The sequence below is a fragment of the Nyctereutes procyonoides genome, unplaced genomic scaffold (assembly GCF_905146905.1).
Source record: "Nyctereutes procyonoides isolate TBG_1078 unplaced genomic scaffold, NYPRO_anot_genome, whole genome shotgun sequence".
In the NCBI taxonomy this organism is placed as follows: domain Eukaryota; kingdom Metazoa; phylum Chordata; class Mammalia; order Carnivora; family Canidae; genus Nyctereutes; species Nyctereutes procyonoides.
In genome coordinates, this window is record NW_026575051.1 from 1,516,994 (window position 1) to 1,543,209 (window position 26,216).

The 26,216-nt window shown below is 56.5% G+C and overlaps 2 protein-coding genes across 14 annotated transcripts in view; one reads left to right on the top strand and one right to left on the bottom strand.

Moving 5' to 3' along the window:
• Window positions 1-544: 544 nt before the first annotated feature.
• On the top strand, window positions 545-4,922 carry LOC129513000 (steroid 21-hydroxylase). Of its 5 annotated transcripts, XM_055330641.1 has the most exons (10): window positions 545-2,580; window positions 2,669-2,758; window positions 2,867-3,021; window positions 3,110-3,205; window positions 3,304-3,405; window positions 3,505-3,591; window positions 3,754-3,954; window positions 4,167-4,345; window positions 4,427-4,530; window positions 4,636-4,922. In XM_055330641.1, the coding sequence occupies exons 1-10, from the start codon at window positions 2,382-2,384 to the stop codon at window positions 4,899-4,901; spliced, it is 1,479 nt and encodes a 492-aa protein (XP_055186616.1). In that variant the 5' UTR covers window positions 545-2,381; the 3' UTR covers window positions 4,902-4,922. The 5 variants fall into 5 exon arrangements, with proteins under 5 accessions (XP_055186616.1, XP_055186615.1, XP_055186620.1 ...); XM_055330640.1 differs by having other exon boundaries at window positions 3,304-3,591; XM_055330645.1 differs by lacking the exon at window positions 3,754-3,954.
• Window positions 4,922-26,216, bottom strand: part of TNXB (tenascin XB) — a 57,828-nt gene continuing 36,533 nt past the window's right edge. For 8 of the 9 annotated variants that reach the window (XM_055330628.1, XM_055330629.1, XM_055330630.1 and 5 more), the window contains 23 exons: window positions 25,822-26,118; window positions 24,101-24,430; window positions 23,361-23,711; window positions 21,127-21,444; window positions 20,387-20,737; window positions 15,904-16,236; window positions 13,671-13,988; window positions 12,931-13,281; window positions 11,341-11,616; window positions 9,850-10,137; window positions 8,756-9,079; window positions 8,124-8,459; window positions 7,718-7,840; window positions 7,468-7,611; window positions 7,205-7,324; window positions 6,959-7,102; window positions 6,731-6,861; window positions 6,480-6,612; window positions 6,236-6,387; window positions 6,047-6,143; window positions 5,805-5,966; window positions 5,563-5,726; window positions 4,922-5,225 (listed from right to left, as the gene is read on the bottom strand). In XM_055330628.1, the coding sequence (XP_055186603.1) occupies window positions 5,121-5,225; window positions 5,563-5,726; window positions 5,805-5,966; window positions 6,047-6,143; window positions 6,236-6,387; window positions 6,480-6,612; window positions 6,731-6,861; window positions 6,959-7,102; window positions 7,205-7,324; window positions 7,468-7,611; window positions 7,718-7,840; window positions 8,124-8,459; window positions 8,756-9,079; window positions 9,850-10,137; window positions 11,341-11,616; window positions 12,931-13,281; window positions 13,671-13,988; window positions 15,904-16,236; window positions 20,387-20,737; window positions 21,127-21,444; window positions 23,361-23,711; window positions 24,101-24,430; window positions 25,822-26,118 (5,348 nt within the window). In that variant the 3' untranslated portion in view covers window positions 4,922-5,120. The remainder of the gene's footprint in view (window positions 5,226-5,562; window positions 5,727-5,804; window positions 5,967-6,046; window positions 6,144-6,235; window positions 6,388-6,479; window positions 6,613-6,730; window positions 6,862-6,958; window positions 7,103-7,204; window positions 7,325-7,467; window positions 7,612-7,717; window positions 7,841-8,123; window positions 8,460-8,755; window positions 9,080-9,849; window positions 10,138-11,340; window positions 11,617-12,930; window positions 13,282-13,670; window positions 13,989-15,903; window positions 16,237-20,386; window positions 20,738-21,126; window positions 21,445-23,360; window positions 23,712-24,100; window positions 24,431-25,821; window positions 26,119-26,216) is intronic. The other variant, XM_055330633.1, reaches the window with a different exon arrangement.

Consider the following 26,216-nt stretch of genomic DNA (forward strand, 5'->3'; position numbering starts at 1 on the left):
TCTGCCTTAGTTAGAGTGGCTGGTGGCCACGCGCTTCCCGCTCTGCCCTCGAGCAGCTGTGAGTCCTGGGGTCTCCTGCTTGGAGCCGACCCCTGATCTCCTTACAGTGGTTAGGGGACTTGCCCAGAGTTGTACAAGGACTTGGTGATGTGTGTATTAATACACTGGGCCAGCCCTCCCTACCTGCCAGCCTAGCTCTCCCCATGTGGCGGCCCCCCTTGGATTTCGGGGCTGACCTAGAAGACAAGCGAGAGAAATTGGCCGAGATCAGCTTTGATGGAAACTGAGTCTGTTCAGCAGCCTGCCACCCGATCGTGCAGTAGGAATTTGTGGCACTTTCACTCCATGCTGTGCCCTGGGCCAGGTCCCCGTCCTCTGAAACATGTAATGACTGGAGCTGCCTGGTCCTGTGCGGCATGTAGCTGGGGCATCTGACCCAGTCTGGGGGAGGGGAGAAGGGGAAGGCTTCCCGGAGGAGGTGACATCTAACTTGGGTTCTGAAAGCTAAGGCATCAGGCGGAGAGGGTGGGGGTGGGTGAGGGCACTTGAGGCAGACAATGGAGACCATGAAAGGCCCAGAGGCACTGGAGGCACTGGAGAAGCCACTTGGAGGCACTGCATGTAATCCCATCGTGTCTGAAATTTGGATTTGGAGGTGGGGTGGAAGAGCTGGGGCCAGCAAGGCGATCAGGTCACTTTATGAAGGTTTGTTCCCACTCAGGCCAACTTCCCGGCTCCCTGTTCTTTCCTGTGGAGCCCCTCCGAAGCCATGCAACCTTGGGAGGTTCTGGCCTCCACCCACGTCTCAGAGGCTCCCCAAGGCTGTTGCTGCCATGGCCCCTTGGCTGCCCATCAGGTCTCTCCCCAGAGCTGGTCAGCAGGGGCGGAATAAAGCCATTTATGAGAGCTGGGGATTCAGCTGCAGCAGTGGCGAGACGCGGCCCGCGTCTGGGGTGGTAACTACGAGGAAGGAGGCAGCTGCCATTGCCCACCCCACCCCACCCCACCCTGAGATCCCACCCCTGCTTGCTCCCTCCCAGCCCTGGACCTGAGCTGCCTCATCAGGACCCCCATTGGCGGCTCCCTCAAGCTGGTCGGTGGCACGGCCAGCATTTCCATGCAGGGTCTCCAGCCACGTAGCCTGTGCTCTCTGGGTAGAGCCAAGGGGGAGAAGGTCTAAGTCCTCCTGGGTGCAGGGATCAGTTCACAGAGCCAGGGTGGGACCTGGTCACCTCCGAGCCCTCACTCCCACCCCAGGCAGCCCTGACCTCTCACTGGCCGCTATCACCCCTCCTTTGAGCCTCCCAGCTGCTTCCTCACCCCTAAAGTGGTTCCTGCCTGCCCTACCTGCCTTGCACCCTTTAGGGCAACAGCTCCCAGAATAGGTCTGGGCCTCCATCCCAGCTGTGGCTGTTGGGTCCCTTCCTGGGGACTTTGGCATCAATGGGGGGCGGGGGCAGGGTTCTTGACCGAACATGCCAGGAACCTCCCTTGACCTGGGGCCGGACCTGTAACCCGAGGACTCTGACCCGGGAGGCAGCCCATCCTGCCTGTAGCAGGGAGCACAAGCCGCCCAGTGCAGGGAGAGAGGAGAGGGCGGGAGAAGGAGGAGCAAGAGAGGGCAGCTGTGCTCCCCACCCCCCAGATTCCAAGGTCAGTGAAGTCCCTCTCTTCCTGCTCGCTCCAGTTCTCTGAGGTCCCCCTATATCTGCACAGTGAGTTCTTTTTGGCTCAAGCCAGCCTGAGTTGGCGCCTTTCCCCTGCCACCACAGAGCATATCAAGGACATAGTAAGAGCTCCAAACTGGGGGGGCATGTGGTTCTTCAACTTTTGAGACTGAAATAGGGCACGGTTAATAATTACACTGGGACTGCAGGTGTAACCTGGATGACCCAGGCAGACCAGGCCGAAAGGTCACCCCATCTGTAGGTGAAGAACACGCAGGCTGCTTGCATCTCCTTTTGTCCTTGGGCAAGCCAGGACGGGCATGTTAGGCAGGCATGGCCGTGGTCTCTCTGAGATAAAGCTTTGGCGGGATGGTGGTCCAAGGTGAGTGGCTCTGGGAGAGGGCACAGGCCCGAGAGTGGCCTCATTGTCCTGTGTGGTTGGTGTGCAGCCAGAAAATCGATTCCGGCTGCGGGAGAAAGGTCAGGGTCACGTTCCCCTTTCTTCTTGATGGATGAGGGACCTGTTCTTTGAGATGTGGACTCCCCAAGGCCAGGGAGGCCGATGCCCTTCCAGGAATACGTGGGCGGGACAGCGGGCCGGGACCCGACGGAAGGACTCAAAGGAGGCCCCAGAACAGTCGGAGCACAGGATGGATGGTGGGGCCTCAGGAGCTATAAGTGGCCTGGCCGGGGCCCTTGCACGGGTCTCTGGCCATGCTACTCCTCGGTGTGCTGCTGCTGACTGTGCTGGCTGGTGCCCGCCTGCTGTGGGGCAAGTGGAAGCTCAGGGGTCTGCACCTCCCACCTCTTGTCCCTGGCTGCCTGCACCTGCTGCAGCCCGACCTTCCCCTCCACCTGCTGGGTTTGACGCAGAAACTGGGGCCCATCTACAGGCTCCGCCTGGGGCTGCAAGGTGAGTCTGCCTCTGCTCCGTCGCCAGCCCCACCGCGTGGGAGGTAGGGTCCCCTTCCTGCTGACACCCCACTCTGACTCCTCCCCAGATGTGGTGGTGCTGAATTCTAAGAGGACCATCGAGGAAGCCATGGTCAGGAAATGGGTGGACTTCGCCGGCAGACCGCAGACGCCATCCTGTAAGGGCTGGGGCGGTTCTCCAGGGGACGTGGGCTGTCAGAGGCAGGGAAGGCCAGCCTGCGGCTCCCATGGTCCGTCCCTCCCCTCTCCTATTCTCCTACTCGCAGATAAGCTGGTGTCTCTGCACCACCAGGACCTGTCCCTGGGGGACTACTCCCTGCTGTGGAAGGCTCACAAGAAACTCACCCGCTCAGCCCTGCTGCTGGGCATCCGCAACTCCATGGAGCCGCTGGTGGAGCAGCTGACCCAGGAGTTCTGTGAGGTGAGGCTGCCACCCCACAGCCGCCCCAGCTCCGCTGCCCCTTGCCCGGCGGCGCCCGGCCTGCTTAGCTCCTGTTCCTCCTCCGCAGCGCATGAGAGCCCAGGCTGGCACCCCTGTGGCCATCCAGAAGGAATTCTCTTTGCTCACCTGTGCCATCATCTGTCACCTCACCTTCGGAGACAAGGTCAAGGTTTTCTTGCCCTCCATGTGCTGGGGCCCTTCTTTAGCCCCTCCCTGGCCCTCTCTGGTCCTGAACTTTTTTCTTCTTTTTTTTTTCGGCAGGAGGACACCTTAGTACATACCTTTCATGACTGTGTTCAAGACCTGATGAGAACCTGGGAGCACTGGTCCATCCAGATGTTGGACATCATTCCCTTTCTCAGGGTGAGGGGTGCAGCCCAGACTCCCTGGGTCCTGGGAGGGGTGGTGCAGGGGGAGCAGGCCTCCTTGCCAGCGGCTGCACCCTTTTGCCCCCTGCCCCAGTTTTTTCCCAACCCAGGCCTCTGGAGGCTGAAGCGAGCCTTGGAGAACCGGGACCAGATCGTAGAGAAGCAGCTGAGGCAGCACAAGGTGGGAAGGCCACGTGGGCCTGCCTCCCCCGCAGTCTGCCCCCAGGGGTCCTACTGACCCAGAGCCAAGCAGGTCCTCCGGTGGCGCACCTGCCGGACAGGTGGGCTCCCTGAGCCCTTCTCTCCGAGCAGCGCTCAGGCGGGCTCCTCCTCCCCACCACAGGAGAGCATGGTGGCAGGTCAGTGGAGGGACATGACCGACTACATGCTCCAGAGGATGGGGAGGCTGAGAGCAGAAGAGGGCTGTGGACAGCTCCTCGAAGGACATGTGCACATGTCCGTGGTGGACCTTTTCATTGGCGGCACCGAGACCACGGCCACCACCCTCTCCTGGGCCGTGGCGTTCTTGCTTCACCACCCTGAGGTGCGCCCTGGGGGCAGCCCGGCTGGGGCCCAGGAACTCGGTTCGCTGCCCCCCCCCATGGGCTGCGTTCACCCAGGGGCGCTTCTCCCAGTGGGCACGAAGGCTCCACTGGGTTGCTCTAGGGAGGGGCCCGGGGCCGGGAGGCCAGGCAGGCCTGGGTCAGCTAGCTCAGGGTTCCCACCCCAGACACCAGGCTTGCTCCCATTTCCCAGATTCAGCAGCGACTGCAGGAAGAGCTGGATCGGGAGCTGGGTCCTGGAGCTTCAGGCTCCCGAGTCCCGTACAGAGACCCCACACGCCTGCCCCTGCTCAGCGCCACCGTTGCCGAGGTGCTGCGCCTGCGGCCCGTCGTGCCCCTGGCCCTGCCGCACTGCACCACGCGGCCCAGCAGGTGACTCTCCTAAGAGCTGGGCACACGGGGGACCAAAGGGTGGGGGATCCTGGTGGGCCTCTGACTCCACCTTCCTCTCAGTATCTCGGGCTACGACATCCCCAAGGGCATGGTTGTCATCCCCAACCTGCAAGGCGCCCACTTAGACGAGACGGTCTGGGAGCGGCCACATGAGTTCCGGCCCGGTGCGTGGTGGCAGGGGAGGGGCGGTGGCTGCGGCACAAGGGCTGGGGGCGGCGGAGGCCAGTCCCCACCGCTACTGGACCCTGGTTCTATCCTCCTGCCCGCAGATCGCTTCCTGGTCCCCGGCGCCAGCCCCAGAGTGCTGGCCTTCGGCTGCGGGGCGCGTGTGTGCCTGGGGGAGCCGCTGGCACGCCTTGAGCTCCTGGTGGTGCTGGCGCAGCTGCTCCGGGCCTTCACGCTGATGCCCGCTGCGGGCACCCTGCCCTCTCTGCGACCCCGGGCCCGCTGCGGTGTCAACCTCAGCATGCAGCCTTTCCAGGTGCAGCTGCAGCCCCGGGGGGCAGGGGTCCTGGGACGTGGCCAGCACCCATGACAAGCAGGACACACGGCGGCTGTGTGCTTCAGTTTCTCCTTTTATTTCTCCCGTACAAACCCCTTCCCTCCCCCCTGTAAACATGGTGCTGTGAGATCGCAGATGGAGAAGGCTCCCTCCTCCGGTGGCTGGATAGTGAGGGTGGCCCCTGGCTCTTCTCTCAGCGCGACCCCTCAGTGCTCGGCAGTCATACTGGGGCGCCGGAGATGTGAGCTGTGGTCAGCCTCCCTGGGCTGCTGGGGGCTGGTAGCTTCTTGGTCTGAGCTTCATTTCCGTGAAGGGCACAGAGAACTCGAAGCCCTTCCAGTAGTACCAGCTCACCCCCTGGGAAAGGATCGTTGAGACAGAGTCAGAGCCAGACAGACGTCCCATCTGCTCCCCAGCCTACACCCTGCACCCCGGCATCTGGGGAGATGGTTCCCAGAAATCAATCACCCTCCCCCGCACCCACTTCATGATCCTCAACTGCAAAGGCCTGAGGCTTAGTCTAAGCTGGCCCTTTACATCCAATAAATCGTGCCTATGTCTCCCTCGAGATAACCTGGTGAGATTAGCATTATTGTTGCATTTCACAGATGACAGCCCAAGGCGCCAAGCGGCTCTGTCACTCATCCCGCCACCCCGCAGCAGGCTGAGCCCTGAGCCACTCCCAGCCCCTCACCTGGTGGTCCACTGTACTTCCATAGAGCCCGTTGAGGTTGGCGTAGTGGCAGTTCCTGTACCACCAGGCCCCGCGGTATGACACCGCGCAGGAGATGAGCAGGTTGTTGGGGTCGCGATCACGGGCGGAAAAGACACTGCCACTATGGTAGCTCATGGAGTCCCCTGGACCGGTGTGAAAGGGGCAGTGAGGGCCTCCCCTCCCCTGCCCCACTGTCCACGGGCCCCAGGTCCACCCCTGACCTGCTGTGCCGTGGTAGCCATCCAGATGAAGGCGGTAGTGCTCCGCAGCTGAGTCTACGCGGAAGGAGTCATACTGTGCGAACACGGCCTCGTCCCCAGCCCGCAGGTCCACACGCATGGAGTAGTCGCCCGCTTTTGTCAGGCTGTGCAGGGCCTCGTTGCCTGGGGGTAAGGAGGTGCTCTCACCAGAGTCCCCCCATCCACCGGCCCCGCCCCCGCCCCTGTCCCCGTCAGGCACTGACCCAACCAGAACTCCCCAGAGATGTTGCCGAAGCCGTGGGCATAGTCCTCCCAGTCCCTCCAAAAGTCTGTCTGTCCGTCCATGCGGCGCTGGAACACCTGGGAAGCAGGGGGAGCCACCATCAGCCATGGCTCCGGGCACAACAGCCCGTGCCCCGCGCGGACCCTTGGGCGTTCTGCCTGCCACCCACCAGCCAGCCGCCCCCGTCGGTCTCCATGTCACAAAACACATTGAGGGGCCGCTCGCGGTTGCCATTGAGGAAGATGGTGGTGGTCCTGGAGGCGCCGGCTCCGTTCTGCATCTCCTCCCCGCAGTCCCGAGGGAAGGGGACTCGAAGTCCACCTGGGGAGAGGAGAATGACGGACCGGTCCCGTCCCCACACCCCGGCGCCCTGCAGCCCGCTCGCCCCCGCCTCAGGTCCCAGAGCCAAATACCAGTGGTGAAGGAGGTGGACACCGGCGGCGCGAGGCTCCCGCCCCACACCGCCCGGAGCCACACGCTGTAGGGGGTGGAGGGAAAGAGGCCCAGAAGCTGGTGAGAAGTGGCCCCGCCTGGGAGCAGGACCTCCTGTGGATAGATGAGGAGCAGGTCAGGGCCGGGCAGGGGACCCACTGGGGGAGGTGGGGGACGGGACGGGCAGCGTCTCCTGGAACCGGCGGGGCTGGCCAGTGAGGGGGAGGAGCACCTGTGTCTGTCCACCAAGGGCGTTGAAACTGAGCAGGTAGCCAGTCGGCGGGACTTGGGGCTCAGTCCAAGTGAGCAGGGCCGTGCGGGGGGTTACTTCCTTGGCCTCCAAGTCCTGGGGGGCTTCCAGCCCTGGGAGGGGAGGTGGGAGGAGAAGATGGAGATGCAGATGGAGATGGAGATAGAGATGACCTCCCCTGCCCCTGTGGCACACCCTCCCAGGCCGTACCTGTGGTGAAGGTGATGCTGGCTGGGGAGGTGAGGTTGGGGCCCCGGAGACCACGCACAGTCGCTGTGTAGTTGGTGTGGAGCCTCAGGCCCCCCAGAGGGTACTCCACCGCGCTGCCAGGGGCCGAGGCCTGCAGTGGGGGGTCTGGAGGTGGGGTGAGCATCAGCCGCTGCCCCCTCGGTGCCCTGCCAGAGCCTCTGTCCCCTCCCTGACCAAGTCCCCTCTGGAGGCCTCAGCCCAGCTCACCCCCTGGGGCTGTGACACGGATGTTATATGTGTCCACGGGGGCCTGAGGAGGCTTCCAGTGCAGCAGAGCTGATCCCTCCGTCAAGTTCAGTGCACGGAGCTGGGTGGGGCCATCAGGAACTGGGAGAAGGGAGGAGGCTCAGAGCTGTCCCCGCTCCCCTCTCCATGCCTCACCTCCCCAAGCTCTACGGGCCTCCTGTCCACAGTCGAATCCTCTCACACCTCCTTCCCCCTCATCCTGTCGGGGACCTAGCCCATCTCACCTGTGGTGAGGTAGCCTGTGAGAGGCTCACTCTCCTCAAAGCCACGGACAGAGACCACGGTCACCTCATAGTGAGAGCCTGGCATCAGCCCCTGGAGTTTCTGGGTCCGGGCTTGGCCATCCACCTGCACACTCTGTGGCTCCCCTGAAAACACACAGGCTTGGGAGTTTGCCCAGGGAAGCAGGCAAGAGCCACAGGGTGAGCAGACTGCAGGGGGCGGGAGGGCAAAAGGGGGGCAAAAGGGGGTCACCTCCATCTGCCAGCTGGTAGGAAACTTTGAAACTGTCCACTCTGGATGGTGGAGGCATCCAGCTGACCTGGGCCGACGTTTCCCTGATTTCCCTGAACTGAAGGTCCCGGGGGCTTTCCAGAACTGAGGGGAGAGGTGTGCCGAGGAATGTCAGTGAGGGTGCCGGGCAGGGAGGCTCCTGCCTCGGGATCCCCTGCCCTGCTCCTTCCCAGGGCCCCAGTGGCTGCACACCTGCTCACCACCAGCCCTTTCCTCCAGACCTCAGAGAGGAAGACTCTGGAGATTCCCCTCAGCCCCACCACACACCAACCTCCCCTCTGGCGGAGGCACTAGGTCCCGCCCCCCCAAAGTACAAAGACCTCTCACATCAGGGCAGCACACGAATGTGCCCACTATGGGGCCTTACCGGGGCTGAGGGTACGGGCTGTGCCCTGGATGCTGTCGGCCTTATGGGGCCCACGCAGCCCATACAATGTAAGGCTGTACAGGGTCCCCGGATGCAGGTCCCGGAGCACGGCTGAGCGCTGCGTCCCGGGCACCGTCAACTCCCGCTGCAGCAGGGGACGTGAGTGGGGCTCTAGAGTGTTTGGTGATGGGACCCCAAAACGGAGCAGGAAGGAATCAAAGGCCTCCGATGGGGCCTCCCAGTTGAGCCGCAGCGAACTGGTGGTCACATCAGTCACTGACAGCTGGGACAGGCGGGGCCCTGGCTCCCCTGGGGTCAGACCGGCAGGAGCAGGCCCTGCACAGAGTGGGTGGGAGACAAAAGCACACCACGTCGGTGGGCTGGAGCAGGTCTCTTCCACCACCCCACCCCGCCCCCAAGTTTCTCATATGTGAGGTGGTGGAGCTCATGCGAGGCAGGTACTCAGCTGGGGCCCATGTGAGCATATGTGTGGAGAGCCATGGGTGGCTGCTGCACCCCTTCCTCCCTCCACACTGCCCTCCAGTCACTGCCTCTGGGCACCCCCTTTAGCCCTTCCAGTCCCAGACCTGAGGTGGGTGAGGCCTAGATACGGGGCCCTTGCCCGGCAGTACCTGTGGTGCCCTCAGCTGAGATAGGCCCCAGGCGCTTCCCTCCATGGAGGCCATAGAGGAAGAACTGGTAGGAGGTGCTGGGCTCCAGGCCTGACACTAGGACCTTGTTCTGGTTGCCACCCACGAGCAAGGCCTGGGGCTGCCCATCTGTGTCCTGATACTGGACCACGAAAGAGTCAAAGGGGCCCTGGGCCACATTCCACAACAGGTGCAGAGAGTCTGGGGTTATGTCGCTCACTGCCAGTGTCCTTAGGTGGGGCCCTTCAGGGGGCTCAGGGGCCTCTGTGGCCAGGCTCCAGGGGGCTGGTGTGTCTGCTTCCGGGGCTGTGTGGGAGAAGCCCAGGGGAGAAGCTGAGCAGGGGTGACCAAGGCTCTACTAGCATCGACCTTCTCTTGAATCTCTCCTTTCCCTGCTTTGGCACTGATTCTTGCCCCCCACCCCCAACCCCGGCCTCTCTGAGCACCAGCACTGTGGCCCCATCAGACACTTGCTTCTCCTTCTCCTCCTCCATGTATTCTGGGTGTCTTATCTTGAGGTGCATGCACAGCCTGCTCCCTCCCCACCATGTCTGGGTGCCTATGCTCCTGGCCCAAGGCTGGAAGAGCTGGGGGGGCATTGTGGTCCAGGGCGGTGGAGTGGGGGTGCATAGCTGAGGACAGAGCTGGCTGGTAAACTGGAAGGGCAGATCGCACCAACCAGGTCGGGCCGATGGGCCCCATCCTGCTGACCTCAGCTGGGTGTTAATAACTCCCAGCTCCATCACTGTAGCCACTTCTGGTTGCTATGCCCCTCACCTATTTTCTTTTCCAGTTATTTTCCACTTGGGAAAAAATGCTCCTGACTCATCCACAAGAGGGAGTTTGCCCCTATCTGGCAAGGCTGCCCGTGGGGAGGTAAGAGCTGCCTCAGTAGAGTGAGGGGAACAGCTGGCAGTGCTGGGCAGCATGGGGGCTGGGAGACAGGGGACCACTGCCAGGGCCTTTCCTTGTGCCTGCCTTGGCTGCCCTGGCTCCTGCTTTGGATGGACTCCTCGGGTTACCATCGGAGCTGGTCCCACTGCACCTCCCTTCCTCCCAGGCCCACTCATGCTCACCTGTCACTCCCAGGACGGAGATGGGGCCCAAGTGCTGTCTTCCGTGGATCCCATAGAGCAGGAATTTGTATTTCCTGCCAGGCTCCAGGCCCTGTATGGTGACGTCCCGCTGGTCTTTGGCCACAGGCACTGCCCGGGGCTGCCCAGCTGGGTCCCTGTACTGGACCACAAAGGAATCAAAGAGGCCCTGGGCTACCGTCCATGAGAGGCTCAGGGAGTTGGGGGTCTCATCTATCACTGTCAGCTCTCCGAGGCGGGGTGGGTGCTGCTGCTCCTTCTCCAGGGGAGCTGTAAACAGAGTGGGAGGAGAGACCTTAGTTAAGAGCTACCTTTACTGCAGCCCTGGCAGCTTCTTGGAGACATGAGGGTCTAGGAAAGGGTCCCTGCACTGTGGCTTCAGTCTGCCTGAAAGGAAGAAAAGCGAGCAGCTTGATCTCTCTGCTGGAAGCCACTGCCCCTGCCCCCACTCCCTCCCTGCTGTGATCAGGGTGCAGTAAATGCAGAGAAGATCACCTTGTGAGACAGTGTCCCTGGGGGTGTAGAGAAAGGCCTCAGTTTCTCCCTGGCCCCTGATCCCTCGAGCAGGAGGTGGCCAGAGCCAAGAAAAGCTCCCAGAGTGTATCTGGGTTGTCAGGGAAACACCCCTAAACACTAAGAGCTGGGCTGGGCAGCCAGCCAAGCTTGTGGGCTCCCATGGCTTGGCCATGACCTCCTCTCTCTTGCTATCAGCCTGGGCCATCCTCCTACCCACTTTCCAGCCCTCCACTAACACCACTGGACCAGGGCAGGGTTGGCAGGGGGGCAGCTGGGGTAGAACAAAGGGGAGAGCAAAACACAGAGGAGACCTGCCCTGGCGGGGACAGGCGTTAGCTGATGGGGTCAGAGGAGAAGCCTGTATTCAGTGCCCATAATGAGGGTTTGGAGTCTGAGTGTCCCAGCTGACTGTGTGCCCCATCCCCATCTGGCCAGGGTGACTCATGGTCCTGGGAGGGAGGTAAGGGTCAGTGACCCACCTCCACCCTTTCCTCAGGGGGTTGAGTAATAGGCACAATGACTCCAGATTTTTCCATAGTCTTTCTACAGCCAAACCTTCCATATTTTCCACCTCCTGCCTCGGCTGGGACAGAGGGGAGGACGGGAACATTTATTAAGTGCTGATCCATATTTATTATGCATATGCAGGTATAGTAACTGTGGTTCCAGGGAAAGAAGTGGCTTGTCTGTGGCCACACCACCGGCAATTGGAATTTGAACATGGTCTGCTTAGCTCCAAAGACTGGATTCTTTTTATGACATCAGCAGTCAGTGAATGAAGGGAATAACGCACATACAAAATACTGAGAATAGAGCCTGGCACGTGATGGAGGCTCAGTAAATGTTTGCTCTTGCTGCCGTAAAGGCTGAAGGCAGGGATAGGCCAGTGGGGGGCAGCTCTTGGGGCTTAAGTCAGAGACAACTCTAAAAAACATGGGGTGCAAGGCTGGGGCTCACCTGTGCTGCTGTCGGCAGAGATGGGGCCCAAGCGCTTCCTGCCCGCCAGCCCGTAGAGCAGGAACCTGTACTTCCTGCTGGGCTCCAGGCCAGGGATGGTGACCTCACGCTGGTCTGCGGCCACAGGCACCCCCCGGGGCTGCCCATCCCTGTCCTTATATTGGACCACGAAGGAGTCGAATTCACCCTCGGGGACCGTCCACGAGAGGCTAATGGAGTCCGGGGTCACGTCTGTCACTATCAGCTCCCCAAGGCTGGGAGGTTTCGTGTCTGGGCCTGGAGTAGACAGAGAGGTGTATGGAAAGTGACAGAAATGGTGACAGAAGCTGGCAGAGCTTCGTCAGGATGCTAGGGCTCTGGGAGCTGGTTCTGAGAGCTGGGAGGGGGTGGCTAGGCCACCGGGCAGGAAGCAGGCCAGCAGAGGAACAGGGAAAAAGATGAACCAGGTTAGCCAGCAGCATCCCCAGGATGTATGACAAGTAGGGAGAAGGATGAGAACAAAGAGGGGTCGGGGAGCTCTGGACCTGGATTTTACTGGACCCAGTAAATAATCAGGTCAGGAGGCCCCAGCTCTGGAGCTTGGAGCATAGAAACAGGACACTAATTGTCACCACAAGGGGGTGAAGGCCTGTCTGGAGGCACAAGCACCCATGAGGGCCTCCAGCATCACGCGTCTTTGTGTCTACAGACACAGAACCATGGCGTTTCTCATCCTGGAGCCCGAAGAGCAGGGACTTGTACTTGCAGGTGGGTCCAGACCCGAAATGGTGATCTCCCGAAGGCCTCGAGCCACAGGCACCACCTGGGGTGCCCCTGCACATCCCTGTACTGGACCAGGAGGAGTGGAAGGGGCCCTGGGCCACCGTCCATGAGAGGCGCATGGTGTCGGAGGTCACGGCGGCCATGGCCAGCTCCCCCAGGCCGGGGGCTGCGGGGGGCTCTGTGGGCAGAGAGGCTAGAACAGAGCGGAGGAGGCTGATGGGTCAATGGTGCGACCCTTCGAAAGAGAGGGAGTGCTTTCCCCAGGCTATGAAATAAATGTCTTGTAGCAAGCTCTTCTAAAGTGCTTAGTGCTTCCCAGGCGTGGCTGTGAGCACTTCACACACAGGCACGAAGATCCTCCCACAAAATATGAAGTACGTGCCTCTAGTATTGTCATTGCCACTATGTGTGGATCTAAGGCACAGAGAAGTTAATATATGGTCAGAATTCACACAGTCAGTGGTTCAGAGCAGGATTCAAACCCAGAGACGTGGTTCTGCAGCCACTAAAGACCAGAGCCACTGCAGACCAGAGACGTGGTCTGAGTCACTAAAATACCCAGTCTGGGAGCCTGAGAGGCCATATATGAATATTTCAACAAGTTTAAGGTTGCTGATAAGAAAGGAAAGTGGACAGGTAAATTTATGAAGTGAAAGGTACCTGCCAACTAAGCCTGAACAGTCTCCTACATCCTTCGTGAGTAAAGGATGAGGAAGGATATTAGTGCCACATGAGAAAAGAGAGGAACCTAAGGGACCATTTGTGAGGAAAGGAGGAAAGCAGGACAAAACAGGAGACGTAGGGGACAGGGTGCTCGCTGTCGCTCACCGGTCAGGCCCACGGTGGACACGGGGCCCACGCGCCGCCCCCTGTCCAGGCCATACAGGTGCATCTTGTACTTGCGTCCCGGCTCCAGACCCCCAACGGTCACCTCACTCTCGTCGCCCGGGACACGTACCACCTGGGGCCGCCCATCCCTGTCCTTGTACTGGACAGTGAAGGAGTCAAAGTGGCCCTGGGGGACGGTCCAGGAGAGGCTCAGGGAGTCTGGGGAGGATCCCGTCACCGTCAGCTCCCCCAGGAGGGGCTCCTTGGGGGGCTCTGGGGCCTCTGTGCTGGGTTCTGTGGGGCTGGGGGTCTCCTCCACCTCGGTGGGGGTTGGCGTCTCTTCTTCTGCAGCTGAGAAAGAGACACATGGAGAGGGTGAGGCAGGGTCCCCGGGAGACGTCCTCAGGTCTTAGGAGAAGGATGGAGAAGCTGTGACCGGGTCTGGGGGCTCCCGATTCAGTTCAGTGAAGCCCATTCTCGGGGCTGGGTGGGCTTGCTCAGCCCACATCTCACAAACATGCTGGGAGCCTCCAGGGTCAGCCATGGGGAAGCCTGTCCAGCCACCAGCACAGCTCACGGAGGCCCGCCCTTCTCCGCATGGGAGGACCCCCTTGGTCTTCAGGGAGCCCCAGAGGGGGAGCACCTTGAGCAGAAGGGCCTCCTGCACCCCACTCACCCATTACCTGAGAGAGGGGGGTCCTGCCACTGACCCAACCCTGAGGCTTCCACTGGCTACTCACCTGTCACCCCAGTGGCAGAGATGGGGCCCATGCGCTGGCCACCGTGGAAGCCATACAGGTTCATCTTGTACTTGTGGTCTGGCTCCAGGCCTGAGATGGTGACCCCGTCTTCATGCCCTGGCACCCTCACCGCCTTGGGCTGCCCATCCCCATTCTTGTACTGGACCAGGAAGTGGTCAAACTGGCCCTCGGGGATGGTCCAGGACAGGTGCAGGGAGTTGGGGGTAGCTTTGGTCACTGCCAGCTCCCCCAGATGTGGCTTGATGGGAGGCTCAGAGGACATGGTGGATGGGGCTTGGGTGGTCACAGCTTCATATTCTGGAGGAGACAGAGACATACAGGGACAGATGAGGATGTGCAGGTCAGCCTCTAAGTAGGTGTCTACAAAAATAAGATCATAAGGAGCAGAGCATTGCCACCCACGGCGGCTCTAACTCATCCACTCTTCCCTTAATGTCCCAGGTTCCTGTGTTGGCCTTCTGGGCACATATCCTCATCTTGCCCTGCCCTCCCCTGCCCTTCCCCTGCCCACTGCTCTCTTCAGTACCCACCTCCCCTGCATCCTGGGCCCTAGACCTCCCTTCACTGGGGTCTCCTTGGCATCTCACTCCCTTTGGCTCATGTGTTTGCTCAGACCCCAAACACCTCACCCTTCCCCAGCCAGGGCGCTGGAGGCTTCCTGGATCTGTCTGCGTCCCCAGCTGCCATCAGACTCAGAGTGTCCAACCCACTCCTAAGTGCCTCCTGAGCTCCTCATACCTGTAGCCCCACCAGCCTGCCTTGGGGCCCATCCCAGTGCTGTCGCCTGCCACCTGGGTCACCACCTCCCCCCTAGGCTCCCTGCCTCCCTGCTCTCCTTGCCCACCCGTTCCTCACAGGGGGCCAGGATGAGCCCTTCAGTGCACATGGAACGGCACTGGGCTCAGCTTAACATTGCAACAACCGTCTCTATCCCCAGGAGGAGTCCCTGCCTTCTGAACTGCTCCTACTGCTCTACCCCTGTCTCAGGACTCTTTTCCCCACTCAGAGGATATCACACAAAATCCTCTCAGTCCCTCTCAGGGGCCACCATGATCCTAGTTCCCAGGCCTTGGCACCAGCTGTGACGTGGATCTGACTCTAACGCTGTCACCAAGCTAACACCTTCCCACCTTGGGTCCCAGCTGTCCTGTGGGTACCCGGCAGGCTGGCTCAAGCATGCTGCCCGGTCCTGGCCCGGCCCCAGGACCTCCTGCCACACACACACACACACACACACACACACACACACCTCTTTGCCTGATGGCTGGTTCGCAGCCTGTCTCCCCATGCCCGGAAGTCCCAGTATAATAAGAACTTTCTCTCTGCCATGATCAGGTTCACTCCAGTGAACTCCAGTCATGACCTTGAGATCATGACCTGAGCCGAAATCCAGAGCCGGAAGCTTAACCCACTGAGCCACCCGGACTCCTCTTAAATAGTCTTTTTAAAAAGAGTAACACACTAAACATGAAGCCACGAGGTACGGGATGAAGTATAGAGCATCTGCGTTGAGTTTACCAATACAGCAATAATATATCCATACAACGGAATGCTCTTTGGGCGTAAAGGAAATTAGACAGGGGTGGGACAACCCTGTAAATAGACTAAAAATCATTACGCTGTATACTTCAAGCAGGTGAACTTTGAGGCATGTAAACTACATCTCAGTAAAGCTGTGAATGAAGAATACATTCCAGTGGGGGGAAGGCAAGGGGTGCGCGGGGTGCAGAGGAGCCAGACTGGCCAGGAGTTAATACTAGGCTGCAACAGGGCAATGGACACGCGGGAGCTCCTTATGCTCTTCTTTCTCTTTGTGTGTATCCAATCTTACATATTAGGTATTTGGTGAGTGGATGAATTAATATTTCATGGCATTTCCCAACCACGCATACACACACACACACACACACACGCGCACACACACACACACACACACGATCTTTCCAGGGTTCCCAGGCAAAACAGAAAGCCACACATGGGTCAGTGGATCACTGCCTCGAAGGCTTCCACCCCACATGCCTCTCAGGCACATGCCCGGCACGTCCCTGGCCGTCGGCTTCCACCCCACATCACACCTGTCCTGACATGTTACTGGGTGGAGGGCAGGTTACGTGAGGCTTTAGGTTCCTGGATTTCCAGTGGAGGACACTCTGGAGGCTCCACCAATGAGACTTTACCCAGCACAACCCTGAAGGTCCCCGCCGTCACTCACCGGTCAGGCCCACGGTGGACACGGGGCCCACGCGCCGCCCCCTGTCCAGGCCATACAGGTGCATCTTGTACTTGCGTCCCGGCTCCAGACCCCCAACGGTCACCTCACTCTCGTCGCCCGGGACACGTACCACCTGGGGCCGCCCATCCCTGTCCTTGTACTGGACAGTGAAGGAGTCAAAGTGGCCCTGGGGGACGGTCCAGGAGAGGCTCAGGGAGTCTGGGGAGGATCCCGTCACCGTCAGCTCCCCCAGGAGGGGCTCCTTGGGGGGCTCTGGGGCCTCTGTGCTGGGTTCTGTGGGGCTGGGGGTCTCCTCCACCTCATCCTGGGGGCCTGAGAGAAGACGCAGGGATGGTGACTTCATTGTCAAGTACTGCTCATGTCAATAGGGACAACACAGTGCAAGCAGCAGACTCTTCCAGCTTTCAACAGGAGCTGGAGAACCTCGGGGTTAGGCAACTGGTAATTAATTGATGGAGAGTGCTAGACAGGCTCCAATCCCCTTCATACTGGACTGGCCAGGACCATAAACATTCAAGAAGGCAATTCAGTCATGTGGGTAGAAGCCAAAATACTTCTCATGTCCTTTGACCCAAATCCCATTTGGGCAGCCATCCTACAAAAATTATGAAAAGTTGGAAAAAGTTGTGCCATGGGAGTCTCTTATGGGATCATCCATAACAGCAGAATGTGTCAGCAATAGAAATGACCCAGGGATGATGATTAATTTTGTTATGGCACTTTTACCACATAACATCAAATAACCATTAAGATGATGATTAATGCAGGTTGTACAGCCACAGAATAGACCCTCACAATGTGAGTTATGTACAAAAACAAAGGAAGAGCCAGGAATTATGTGTACACTCTGCATTTGAAAACATACAGGGAGGGATCCCTGGGTGGCGCAGCGGTTTGGCCCCTGCCTTTGGCCCAGGGCGCGATCCTGGAGACCCGGGATCGAGTCCCGCGTCGGGCTCTCGGTGCATGGAGCCTGCTTCTCCCTCTGCCTATGTCTCTGCCTCTCTCTCTCTCTGACTATCATAAATAAATAAATAAATAAAATAAAAATTAAAAAAAAATCCACTTCTTTAAAAAAAAAAAAAAAAAAAAGAAAACATACAGGGAGAGGATGTGTTTTAGACATTATTATTAATGGCAGTTTTTGGGTCAAAAGGTATTCTGATGGCAGATTTTTCCTCCTATTTTTCAAATATTGCTTAATGTTGATATTCATTTCACTAGAATAATGTGGACTTAGAAAGAAATCCTGGAATATAAAAATTAATAATTTGGTGGGGGCTGTGGGGAAGTGCCATGCGTTCCTTACACTGCCCTCCTTACTTTGTGTGTGCTTGTGATTTGTGTGACAGGTCATAAATTTGAACAGTGGATAACAGTTTTCCTTCCAGTTGGCAGCTGTTCTAACATCTATTATCTGATCATTCCCCCGTCCTCCTCCTCCTGCCACACTCCTGTGAACATATGTAGAAAAAAGAGGCCCATCCCCGAGGAGTCAGAGGGGCTGTGTGAAATTGGTCCTCTGTGTGAAGTATCTTCAGGAGAGGAGAAGGAACCTCATAGAGCCTCTCACTTAGTCTCGTAGAGGCGGTGAGCCCCACCCCTACAGAAGGCTCTCTCCAGGGTGCTGGGCTCTCCCTCATGGCACACAGAGAAACTCTATTCTCATGGGGCATCAGAATCGAGCTGACACTGAATAGAGAACCCAGAAATGGGCCTTCAACTCTATGGTCAAATAATGTTTGACAAAGCAGGAAAAAATATCCACTGGAACAAAGACAGTCTCTTCAATAAACGGTGTTGGGAAAATTGGACAGCCACATGCAGAAGAATGAAACTGGACGCCTTCTTACATCAGACACAAAAATAGACTCAAAATGAATGAAAGATCTAAGTGTGAGACAGGAATCCATCAAAATCCTAGAGGAGAACACAAGTAGCAACCTCTTCAACCTTGGCTGCAGCAACTTCTTGCTAGACACATCTCCAAAGGCAAGGGAAACAAAGGCAAAAATGAGCTACTGGGACTTCATCAAGATGAAAACCTTTTGCACAGCAAAGGAAACAGTTGACAAAAATCAAAAGACAACTGACAGAATGGGAGAAGATATTTGCTAATGTCTTATCAGATAAAGGGCTAGTACCCAAAATCTATAAAGAACTTATCAAACTCAACCCCCAAAGAACAAATAACCCAATCAAGAAATGGGCAGAAGACACGACAGACATTTCTCCAAAGAAGACCTACACATAAATAATAATAATAATAAATTAAAAAAATAAATAAATTAAATTAAATTTAAAAAAAGAAGACCTACACATGGCCAACAGACACATGAAAAAATGCTCCACATCCCCTCTGCCTGTGTCTCTGCCTCTCTGTCTCTCTGTGTCTCTCATGAATAAATAAATAAAATCTTAAAAAAAAAAAGGGACACCAGGCTGGCTCCATGGTTTAGCACCTCGCTTTGGCCCAGGGCATGATCCCTGGGTCCCGGGATAAAGTCCCACATCGGGCTCCCTGCACGGAGCCTGCTTCTCCCTCTGCCTGTGTCTCTGCCTCTCTCTCTGTGTTTCTCATGAATAAATAAAATCTTTTAAAAAAAAAGAAAAAGAAAAATGCTCCACATCACTTGCCATCAGGGAAGTACAAATCAAAACCACTATGAGATACCACTTCACACCAGTGAGAATGGCTATAACTAACAAAACGGGAAACAAATGTTGGTGAGCTTGTGGAGAAAGGGGAACCGTCTTACACTGTTGGTAGGAATGCAAACTGGTTTAGCCACTCTGGAAAACACGGGGGAACTTCCTCAAGAAGCCAAAAATAGAGCTACCTGTGATCTAGCAATTGTACTAATAGGTATTTATCCAAGGATACAAACATAATGGAGTGAAGGGGTACCTGCACCCCAATGTTTATAGCAGCAATGTCCACATTAGCCAAAGTATAGAAAGAGCCTAGGTGTCCACTGACAGATGAATGGATAAAGAAGATGTGAGATATACATACATACATACATATATGTATACACACACACAATGGAATATTACTCAGCCATCAGAAAGAGTGAAATCTTACCATTTGCAATGATATGTGGTTGGAACTAGAGGGTGTTATGCTAAGGGAAATAAGTCAGTCAGAGAAAAACAATTATCATATGATTTTACTCATATGTGGAATTTAAGAAACAAGACAGATGAACATATATGAAGAGAAGGAAAAAATAAAATAAGATAAAAAACAGAGAGGGAGACAAACCATAAGAGAGGTCGAACTATAGGAAACAAAGTGAGGGTTCCTGGAGGGGAGGTGGGTGGGGGATGGGGTAACCAGGTGATGGGCATTAAGGAGGGCATGTGATGTAAAGAGATCTGGGTGTTATATGAAACTGATGAATCGTTAAACTCTACCCTTGAAACTAATTAGAGAGAGAGAGAGAGAGAGAATCCGGCTGACCCTGACTTAGAAAAACCATCCTGACTCTCCTTTTTAGAATTTAATTTGCCTTGGGATTTTGCCTCCATAATTTCTTAGGGACTAGAAATTATGACTTTTTCGAATTAAATATGAAATAAATTGCAAGAGCAATGGGGGAAAAGATGGAAGGGGTGCAAGGGAGGAGAAGACATTATATTTAAAAGAAATAATTCCTGATTATAAAAGAAATGTTCACCATTTAAGAAATTTTGGAACAACACAGAATAGAATAAAATAAAAAAGGTGGGCAGCCCTGGTGGCGCAGCGGTTTAGCGCCACCTGTAGCCCAGGGCGTGATCCTGGAGACCCGGGATCGAGTCCCACGTCAGGCTCTCTGCGTGGAGCCTGCTTCTCCCTCTGCCTCTCTCTCTCTCTGCATCTCTATGAATAAATAAATAAAATCTTTTTTAAAAAAAGGCTGGAACATTCTATCCTGTCCTACAAACCATGCATCCTGTAAGATGTGTTTCTTTCCAATTTTCTTGCCATGCATGTTATTTTCCAGTGGTTATGATTAGCATCCTTACAAAATTTGGAGACTCCTTTTTGATTGTAATATTATCAAGTAAATTGTCTTATGTTAAAACATTTTGGTGATGGCAAAAACTCATAGATGTTGCTTAAATATTTAATCATCCCAATGTGGTTGGAAGTTGTCCTCTTTCTTTCCTTCTTGTGTGTGTGTGTGTGTGCGCGCAGGCGCGCTTGGCCAGTGCTTGACACATTTCTCTTGTAGAGACACCTAGTAGCTGATCATCAGAAGGAGGTTATGCTAATGTGTATGATGAGGCTTCAGGTTAGCAAATACCAAACTCCTAGGCACAGGACACAGTTCAGGGCCGTGGAAGAAATAGCATGAAATGGGGAGCGGAGGTGTGGATTCTTAGGGACTAGCAAAAGAACAGAACAGTCATCTGGGTTACCCATGAAAAAAGGTAGTTCTCCCTGAAGATCTCTGATCCATGCCCCCTCACTCACCGGTCAGGCCCACGGTGGACACGGGGCCCACGCGCCGCCCCCTGTCCAGGCCATACAGGTGCATCTTGTACTTGCGTCCCGGCTCCAGACCCCCAACGGTCACCTCACTCTCGTCGCCCGGGACACGTACCACCTGGGGCCGCCCATCCCTGTCCTTGTACTGGACAGTGAAGGAGTCAAAGTGGCCCTGGGGGACGGTCCAGGAGAGGCTCAGGGAGTCTGGGGAGGATCCCGTCACCATCAGCTCCCCCAGGAGGGGCTCCTTGGGGGGCTCTGGGGCCTCTGTGCTGGGTTCTGTGGGGCTGGGGGTCTCCTCCACCTCGGTGGGGGTTGGCGTCTCTTCTTCTGCAGCTGAGAAAGAGACACATGGAGAGGGTGAGGCAGGGTCCCCGGGAGACGTCCTCAGGTCTTAGGAGAAGGATGGAGAAGCTGTGACCGGGTCTGGGGGCTCCCGATTCAGTTCAGTGAAGCCCATTCTCGGGGCTGGGTGGGCTTGCTCAGCCCACATCTCACAAACATGCTGGGAGCCTCCAGGGTCAGCCATGGGGAAGCCTGTCCAGCCACCAGCACAGCTCACGGAGGCCCGCCCTTCTCCGCATGGGAGGACCCCCTTGGTCTTCAGGGAGCCCCAGAGGGGGAGCACCTTGAGCAGAAGGGCCTCCTGCACCCCACTCACCCATTACCTGAGAGAGGGGGGTCCTGCCACTGGCCCAACCCTGAGGCTTCCACTGGCTACTCACCTGTCACCCCAATGGCAGAGATGGGGCCCATGCGCTGGCCACCGTGGAAGCCATACAGGTTCATCTTGTACTTGTGGTCTGGCTCCAGGCCTGAGATGGTGACCCCGTCTTCATGCCCTGGCACCCTCACTGCCTTGGGCTGCCCATCCCCATTCTTGTACTGGACCAGGAAGTGGTCAAACTGGCCCTCGGGGATGGTCCAGGACAGGTGCAGGGAGTTGGGGGTAGCTTTGGTCACTGCCAGCTCCCCCAGGTGTGGCTTGATGGGAGGCTCAGAGGACATGGTGGATGGGGCTTGGGTGGTCACAGCTTCATATTCTGGAGGAGACAGAGACATACAGGGACAGATGAGGATGTGCAGGTCAGCCTCTAAGTAGGTGTCTACAAAAATAAGATCATAAGGAGCAGAGCATTGCCACCCACGGCGGCTCTAACTCATCCACTCTTCCCTTAATGTCCCAGGTTCCTGTGTTGGCCTTCTGGGCACATATCCTCATCTTGCCCTGCCCTCCCCTGCCCTTCCCCTGCCCACTGCTCTCTTCAGTACCCACCTCCCCTGCATCCTGGGCCCTAGACCTCCCTTCACTGGGGTCTCCTTGGCATCTCACTCCCTTTGGCTCATGTGTTTGCTCAGACCCCAAACACCTCACCCTTCCCCAGCCAGGGCGCTGGAGGCTTCCTGGATCTGTCTGCGTCCCCAGCTGCCATCAGACTCAGAGTGTCCAACCCACTCCTAAGTGCCTCCTGAGCTCCTCATACCTGTAGCCCCACCAGCCTGCCTTGGGGCCCATCCCAGTGCTGTCGCCTGCCACCTGGGTCACCACCTCCCCCCTAGGCTCCCTGCCTCCCTGCTCTCCTTGCCCACCCGTTCCTCACAGGGGGCCAGGATGAGCCCTTCAGTGCACATGGAACGGCACTGGGCTCAGCTTAACATTGCAACAACCGTCTCTATCCCCAGGAGGAGTCCCTGCCTTCTGAACTGCTCCTACTGCTCTACCCCTGTCTCAGGACTCTTTTCCCCACTCAGAGGATATCACACAAAATCCTCTCAGTCCCTCTCAGGGGCCACCATGATCCTAGTTCCCAGGCCTTGGCACCAGCTGTGACGTGGATCTGACTCTAACGCTGTCACCAAGCTAACACCTTCCCACCTTGGGTCCCAGCTGTCCTGTGGGTACCCGGCAGGCTGGCTCAAGCATGCTGCCCGGTCCTGGCCCGGCCCCAGGACCTCCTGCCACACACACACACACACACACACACACACACACACACACACACACACACACCTCTTTGCCTGATGGCTGGTTCGCAGCCTGTCTCCCCATGCCCGGAAGTCCCAGTATAATAAGAACTTTCTCTCTGCCATGATCAGGTTCACTCCAGTGAACTCCAGTCATGACCTTGAGATCATGACCTGAGCCGAAATCCAGAGCCGGAAGCTTAACCCACTGAGCCACCCGGACTCCTCTTAAATAGTCTTTTTAAAAAGAGTAACACACTAAACATGAAGCCACGAGGTACGGGATGAAGTATAGAGCATCTGCGTTGAGTTTACCAATACAGCAATAATATATCCATACAACGGAATGCTCTTTGGGCGTAAAGGAAATTAGACAGGGGTGGGACAACCCTGTAAATAGACTAAAAATCATTACGCTGTATACTTCAAGCAGGTGAACTTTGAGGCATGTAAACTACATCTCAGTAAAGCTGTGAATGAAGAATACATTCCAGTGGGGGGAAGGCAAGGGGTGCGCGGGGTGCAGAGGAGCCAGACTGGCCAGGAGTTAATACTAGGCTGCAACAGGGCAATGGACACGCGGGAGCTCCTTATGCTCTTCTTTCTCTTTGTGTGTATCCAATCTTACATATTAGGTATTTGGTGAGTGGATGAATTAATATTTCATGGCATTTCAAACCACGCATACACACACACACACACACACGCACACACACACGATCTTTCCAGGGTTCCCAGGCAAAACAGAAAGCCACACATGGGTCAGTGGATCACTGCCTCGAAGGCTTCCACCCCACATGCCTCTCAGGCACATGCCCGGCACGTCCCTGGCCGTCGGCTTCCACCCCACATCACACCTGTCCTGACATGTTACTGGGTGGAGGGCAGGTTACGTGAGGCTTTAGGTTCCTGGATTTCCAGTGGAGGACACTCTGGAGGCTCCACCAATGAGACTTTACCCAGCACAACCCTGAAGGTCCCCGCCGTCACTCACCGGTCAGGCCCACGGTGGACACGGGGCCCACGCGCCGCCCCCTGTCCAGGCCATACAGGTGCATCTTGTACTTGCGTCCCGGCTCCAGACCCCCAACGGTCACCTCACTCTCGTCGCCCGGGACACGTACCACCTGGGGCCGCCCATCCCTGTCCTTGTACTGGACAGTGAAGGAGTCAAAGTGGCCCTGGGGGACGGTCCAGGAGAGGCTCAGGGAGTCTGGGGAGGATCCCGTCACCGTCAGCTCCCCCAGGAGGGGCTCCTTGGGGGGCTCTGGGGCCTCTGTGCTGGGTTCTGTGGGGCTGGAGGTCTCCTCTATCTCGGTGGGGGTTGGCATCTCTTCTTCTGCAGCTGAGAAAGAGACACATGGAGAGGGTGAGGCAGGGTCCCCGGGAGACGTCCTCAGGTCTTAGGAGAAGGATGGAGAAGCTGTGACCGGGTCTGGGGGCTCCCGATTCAGTTCAGTGAAGCCCATTCTCGGGGCTGGGTGGGCTTGCTCAGCCCACATCTCACAAACATGCTGGGAGCCTCCAGGGTCAGCCATGGGGAAGCCTGTCCAGCCACCAGCACAGCTCACGGAGGCCCGCCCTTCTCCGCATGGGAGGACCCCCTTGGTCTTCAGGGAGCCCCAGAGGGGGAGCACCTTGAGCAGAAGGGCCTCCTGCACCCCACTCACCCATTACCTGAGAGAGGGGGGTCCTGCCACTGGCCCAACCCTGAGGCTTCCACTGGCTACTCACCTGTCACCCCAATGGCAGAGATGGGGCCCATGCGCTGGCCACCGTGGAAGCCATACAGGTTCATCTTGTACTTGTGGTCTGGCTCCAGGCCTGAGATGGTGACCCCGTCTTCATGCCCTGGCACCCTCACCGCCTTGGGCTGCCCATCCCCATTCTTGTACTGGACCAGGAAGTGGTCAAACTGGCCCTCGGGGATGGTCCAGGACAGGTGCAGGGAGTTGGGGGTAGCTTTGGTCACTGCCAGCTCCCCCAGGTGTGGCTTGATGGAAGGCTTGGGAGTCGTGGTGGGTGGGTCTGTGGGGGCTGGTATTTCATGGTCCTTTCCTGGAGCTGGATGAGGATACAAAGAGAATTTCTGGATGTGCTTCATGGGCCTCCTTCTAATAAAAGATGTTTAGATGTCTCCCAGACACACCAAGGCCCTCCAGCCTGGATGCCAGCTTCCCAGGGTTAAGACGTCATTTCCCTGGTTTGAATGTTCAGTTACCAAGGAACGGACCACGCTCTTGTGGTGCCATCATGATGGGAGGCCGGGACTGCCATGATGCTCAATACATGCATTCATGCACTGAGCCCTTGGGAGCCACAGAGCAAATCTGCATAGAGAGACAGAGCTAAGGGTTTCTAACACCACCAAGCATACCAGGCAAGTCACATCAGGAGGTACATCTATTCCGGTTTGGATAGTCTACTTTGTGAATATTTTCCTTTAATACCTCCTTGTGTTTAGAAGGCTTATTTTTTAGAGACAAATTTAGCTTTTACAGTTGAGGCCAAAGAGATGAGACACAGGAGATCAACTCTGCACCTGGGTGGTTTGGGGCTTTTATTTGCTCTCTCCGTAATTTATGGCATGGATGACTTCTCACACCCCAGGTCTCTTTCAGGTTTTCTGTTCTGCTTAGGGTTTCATTCTTCCTTCATAGCTGAATTATGAAATCATTTTGTTTCCTATCTGCTCTGTTTGGGAAGCAGGTCTTAAGCATCAGGGGGTAATAGCTCCAAAAGAACTTAACAAAAGCAATGAACAGCCCTGTTAGCATGTAATGAATGAAGAGAAGGTGCCTTAGGAAGTTGCAGATACAACGAATACTAACTAGCTGTTGAAGTAACAGCATCCATGGTAGCAGGATTCAGTGTTCATTTAGCATAAATAAGGATCAGTTTGGGAGTTGAAGAACACATACAATTTTACCCATTGAAATCAATAATTATGAGAATTCATCCTAAGAGTTCAGAAATTAATTTTCTTCCTCTTCCTTCTTTACAGATGAAGAAAGGGACGCACAGAGAGGTTGAGTAACTCTCCTGGGGTCATACAGCTCAAATGGGCTGAGGCTAGGGTTAACCCCAGGTCTGTCTGAGTCTGTTACTTCTCTGGTTCCCTGCCTCTTCAAGGACCAAAAAGCCTGTGTGTGTGGTCACCTGACTGGCTAGAACACGTGGCTCTTGGTCTTGGGGTTGTGAGTTCCAGGCCCATGTTGGGAATAGAGATTTAAAAAAAAAAAAAAAGAAAAGAAAAAGAAAGCCTGTGTGTAAAAGGTAAGATGGCTGGGGCAACACTGAAGGCTTGGGATAGACATAAGCAGAACTGTTCTCAGGAACTCGGGAGGCTCAGTCTCAGGGACAGTGGGGCAAAAACACCTGAATGTCATGTCAGTAACATGAAAGAGAAACTGAGTCCAGCTGGAGCAGGGCTCAGTGTCCTACTGCATACTCACCAGTTAAACCAACAGCTGAGACAGGGCCCACACGCTGGCTGTGGTGGAAGCCATACAGGTTCATCTTGTACTTGTGGCCTGGCTCCAGGCCTGAGATGGTGACTCTGTCCTCATGCCCGGGCACCCTCACTGCCTTGGGCTGCCCATCCCCATTCTTGTACTGGATCAGGAAGTGGTCAAACTGGCCCTTGGGGACAGTCCAGGACAGGTGCAGGGAGTCAGGGGTGGTGTCCATCACGGTCAGCTCTCCCAGGTGCGGCTTCAGAAGGGTGCTGGTAAGGGGCTCCCCTTCAGGGTCTGGGGATAGAGGCAAACAGAACTTTTCCTATTGCTGGAAGAAGTAGTTGAGGCCTTGGCTCTCCTGGATTCAGGCCAGAAGGTGGGCCAGCTCTGTA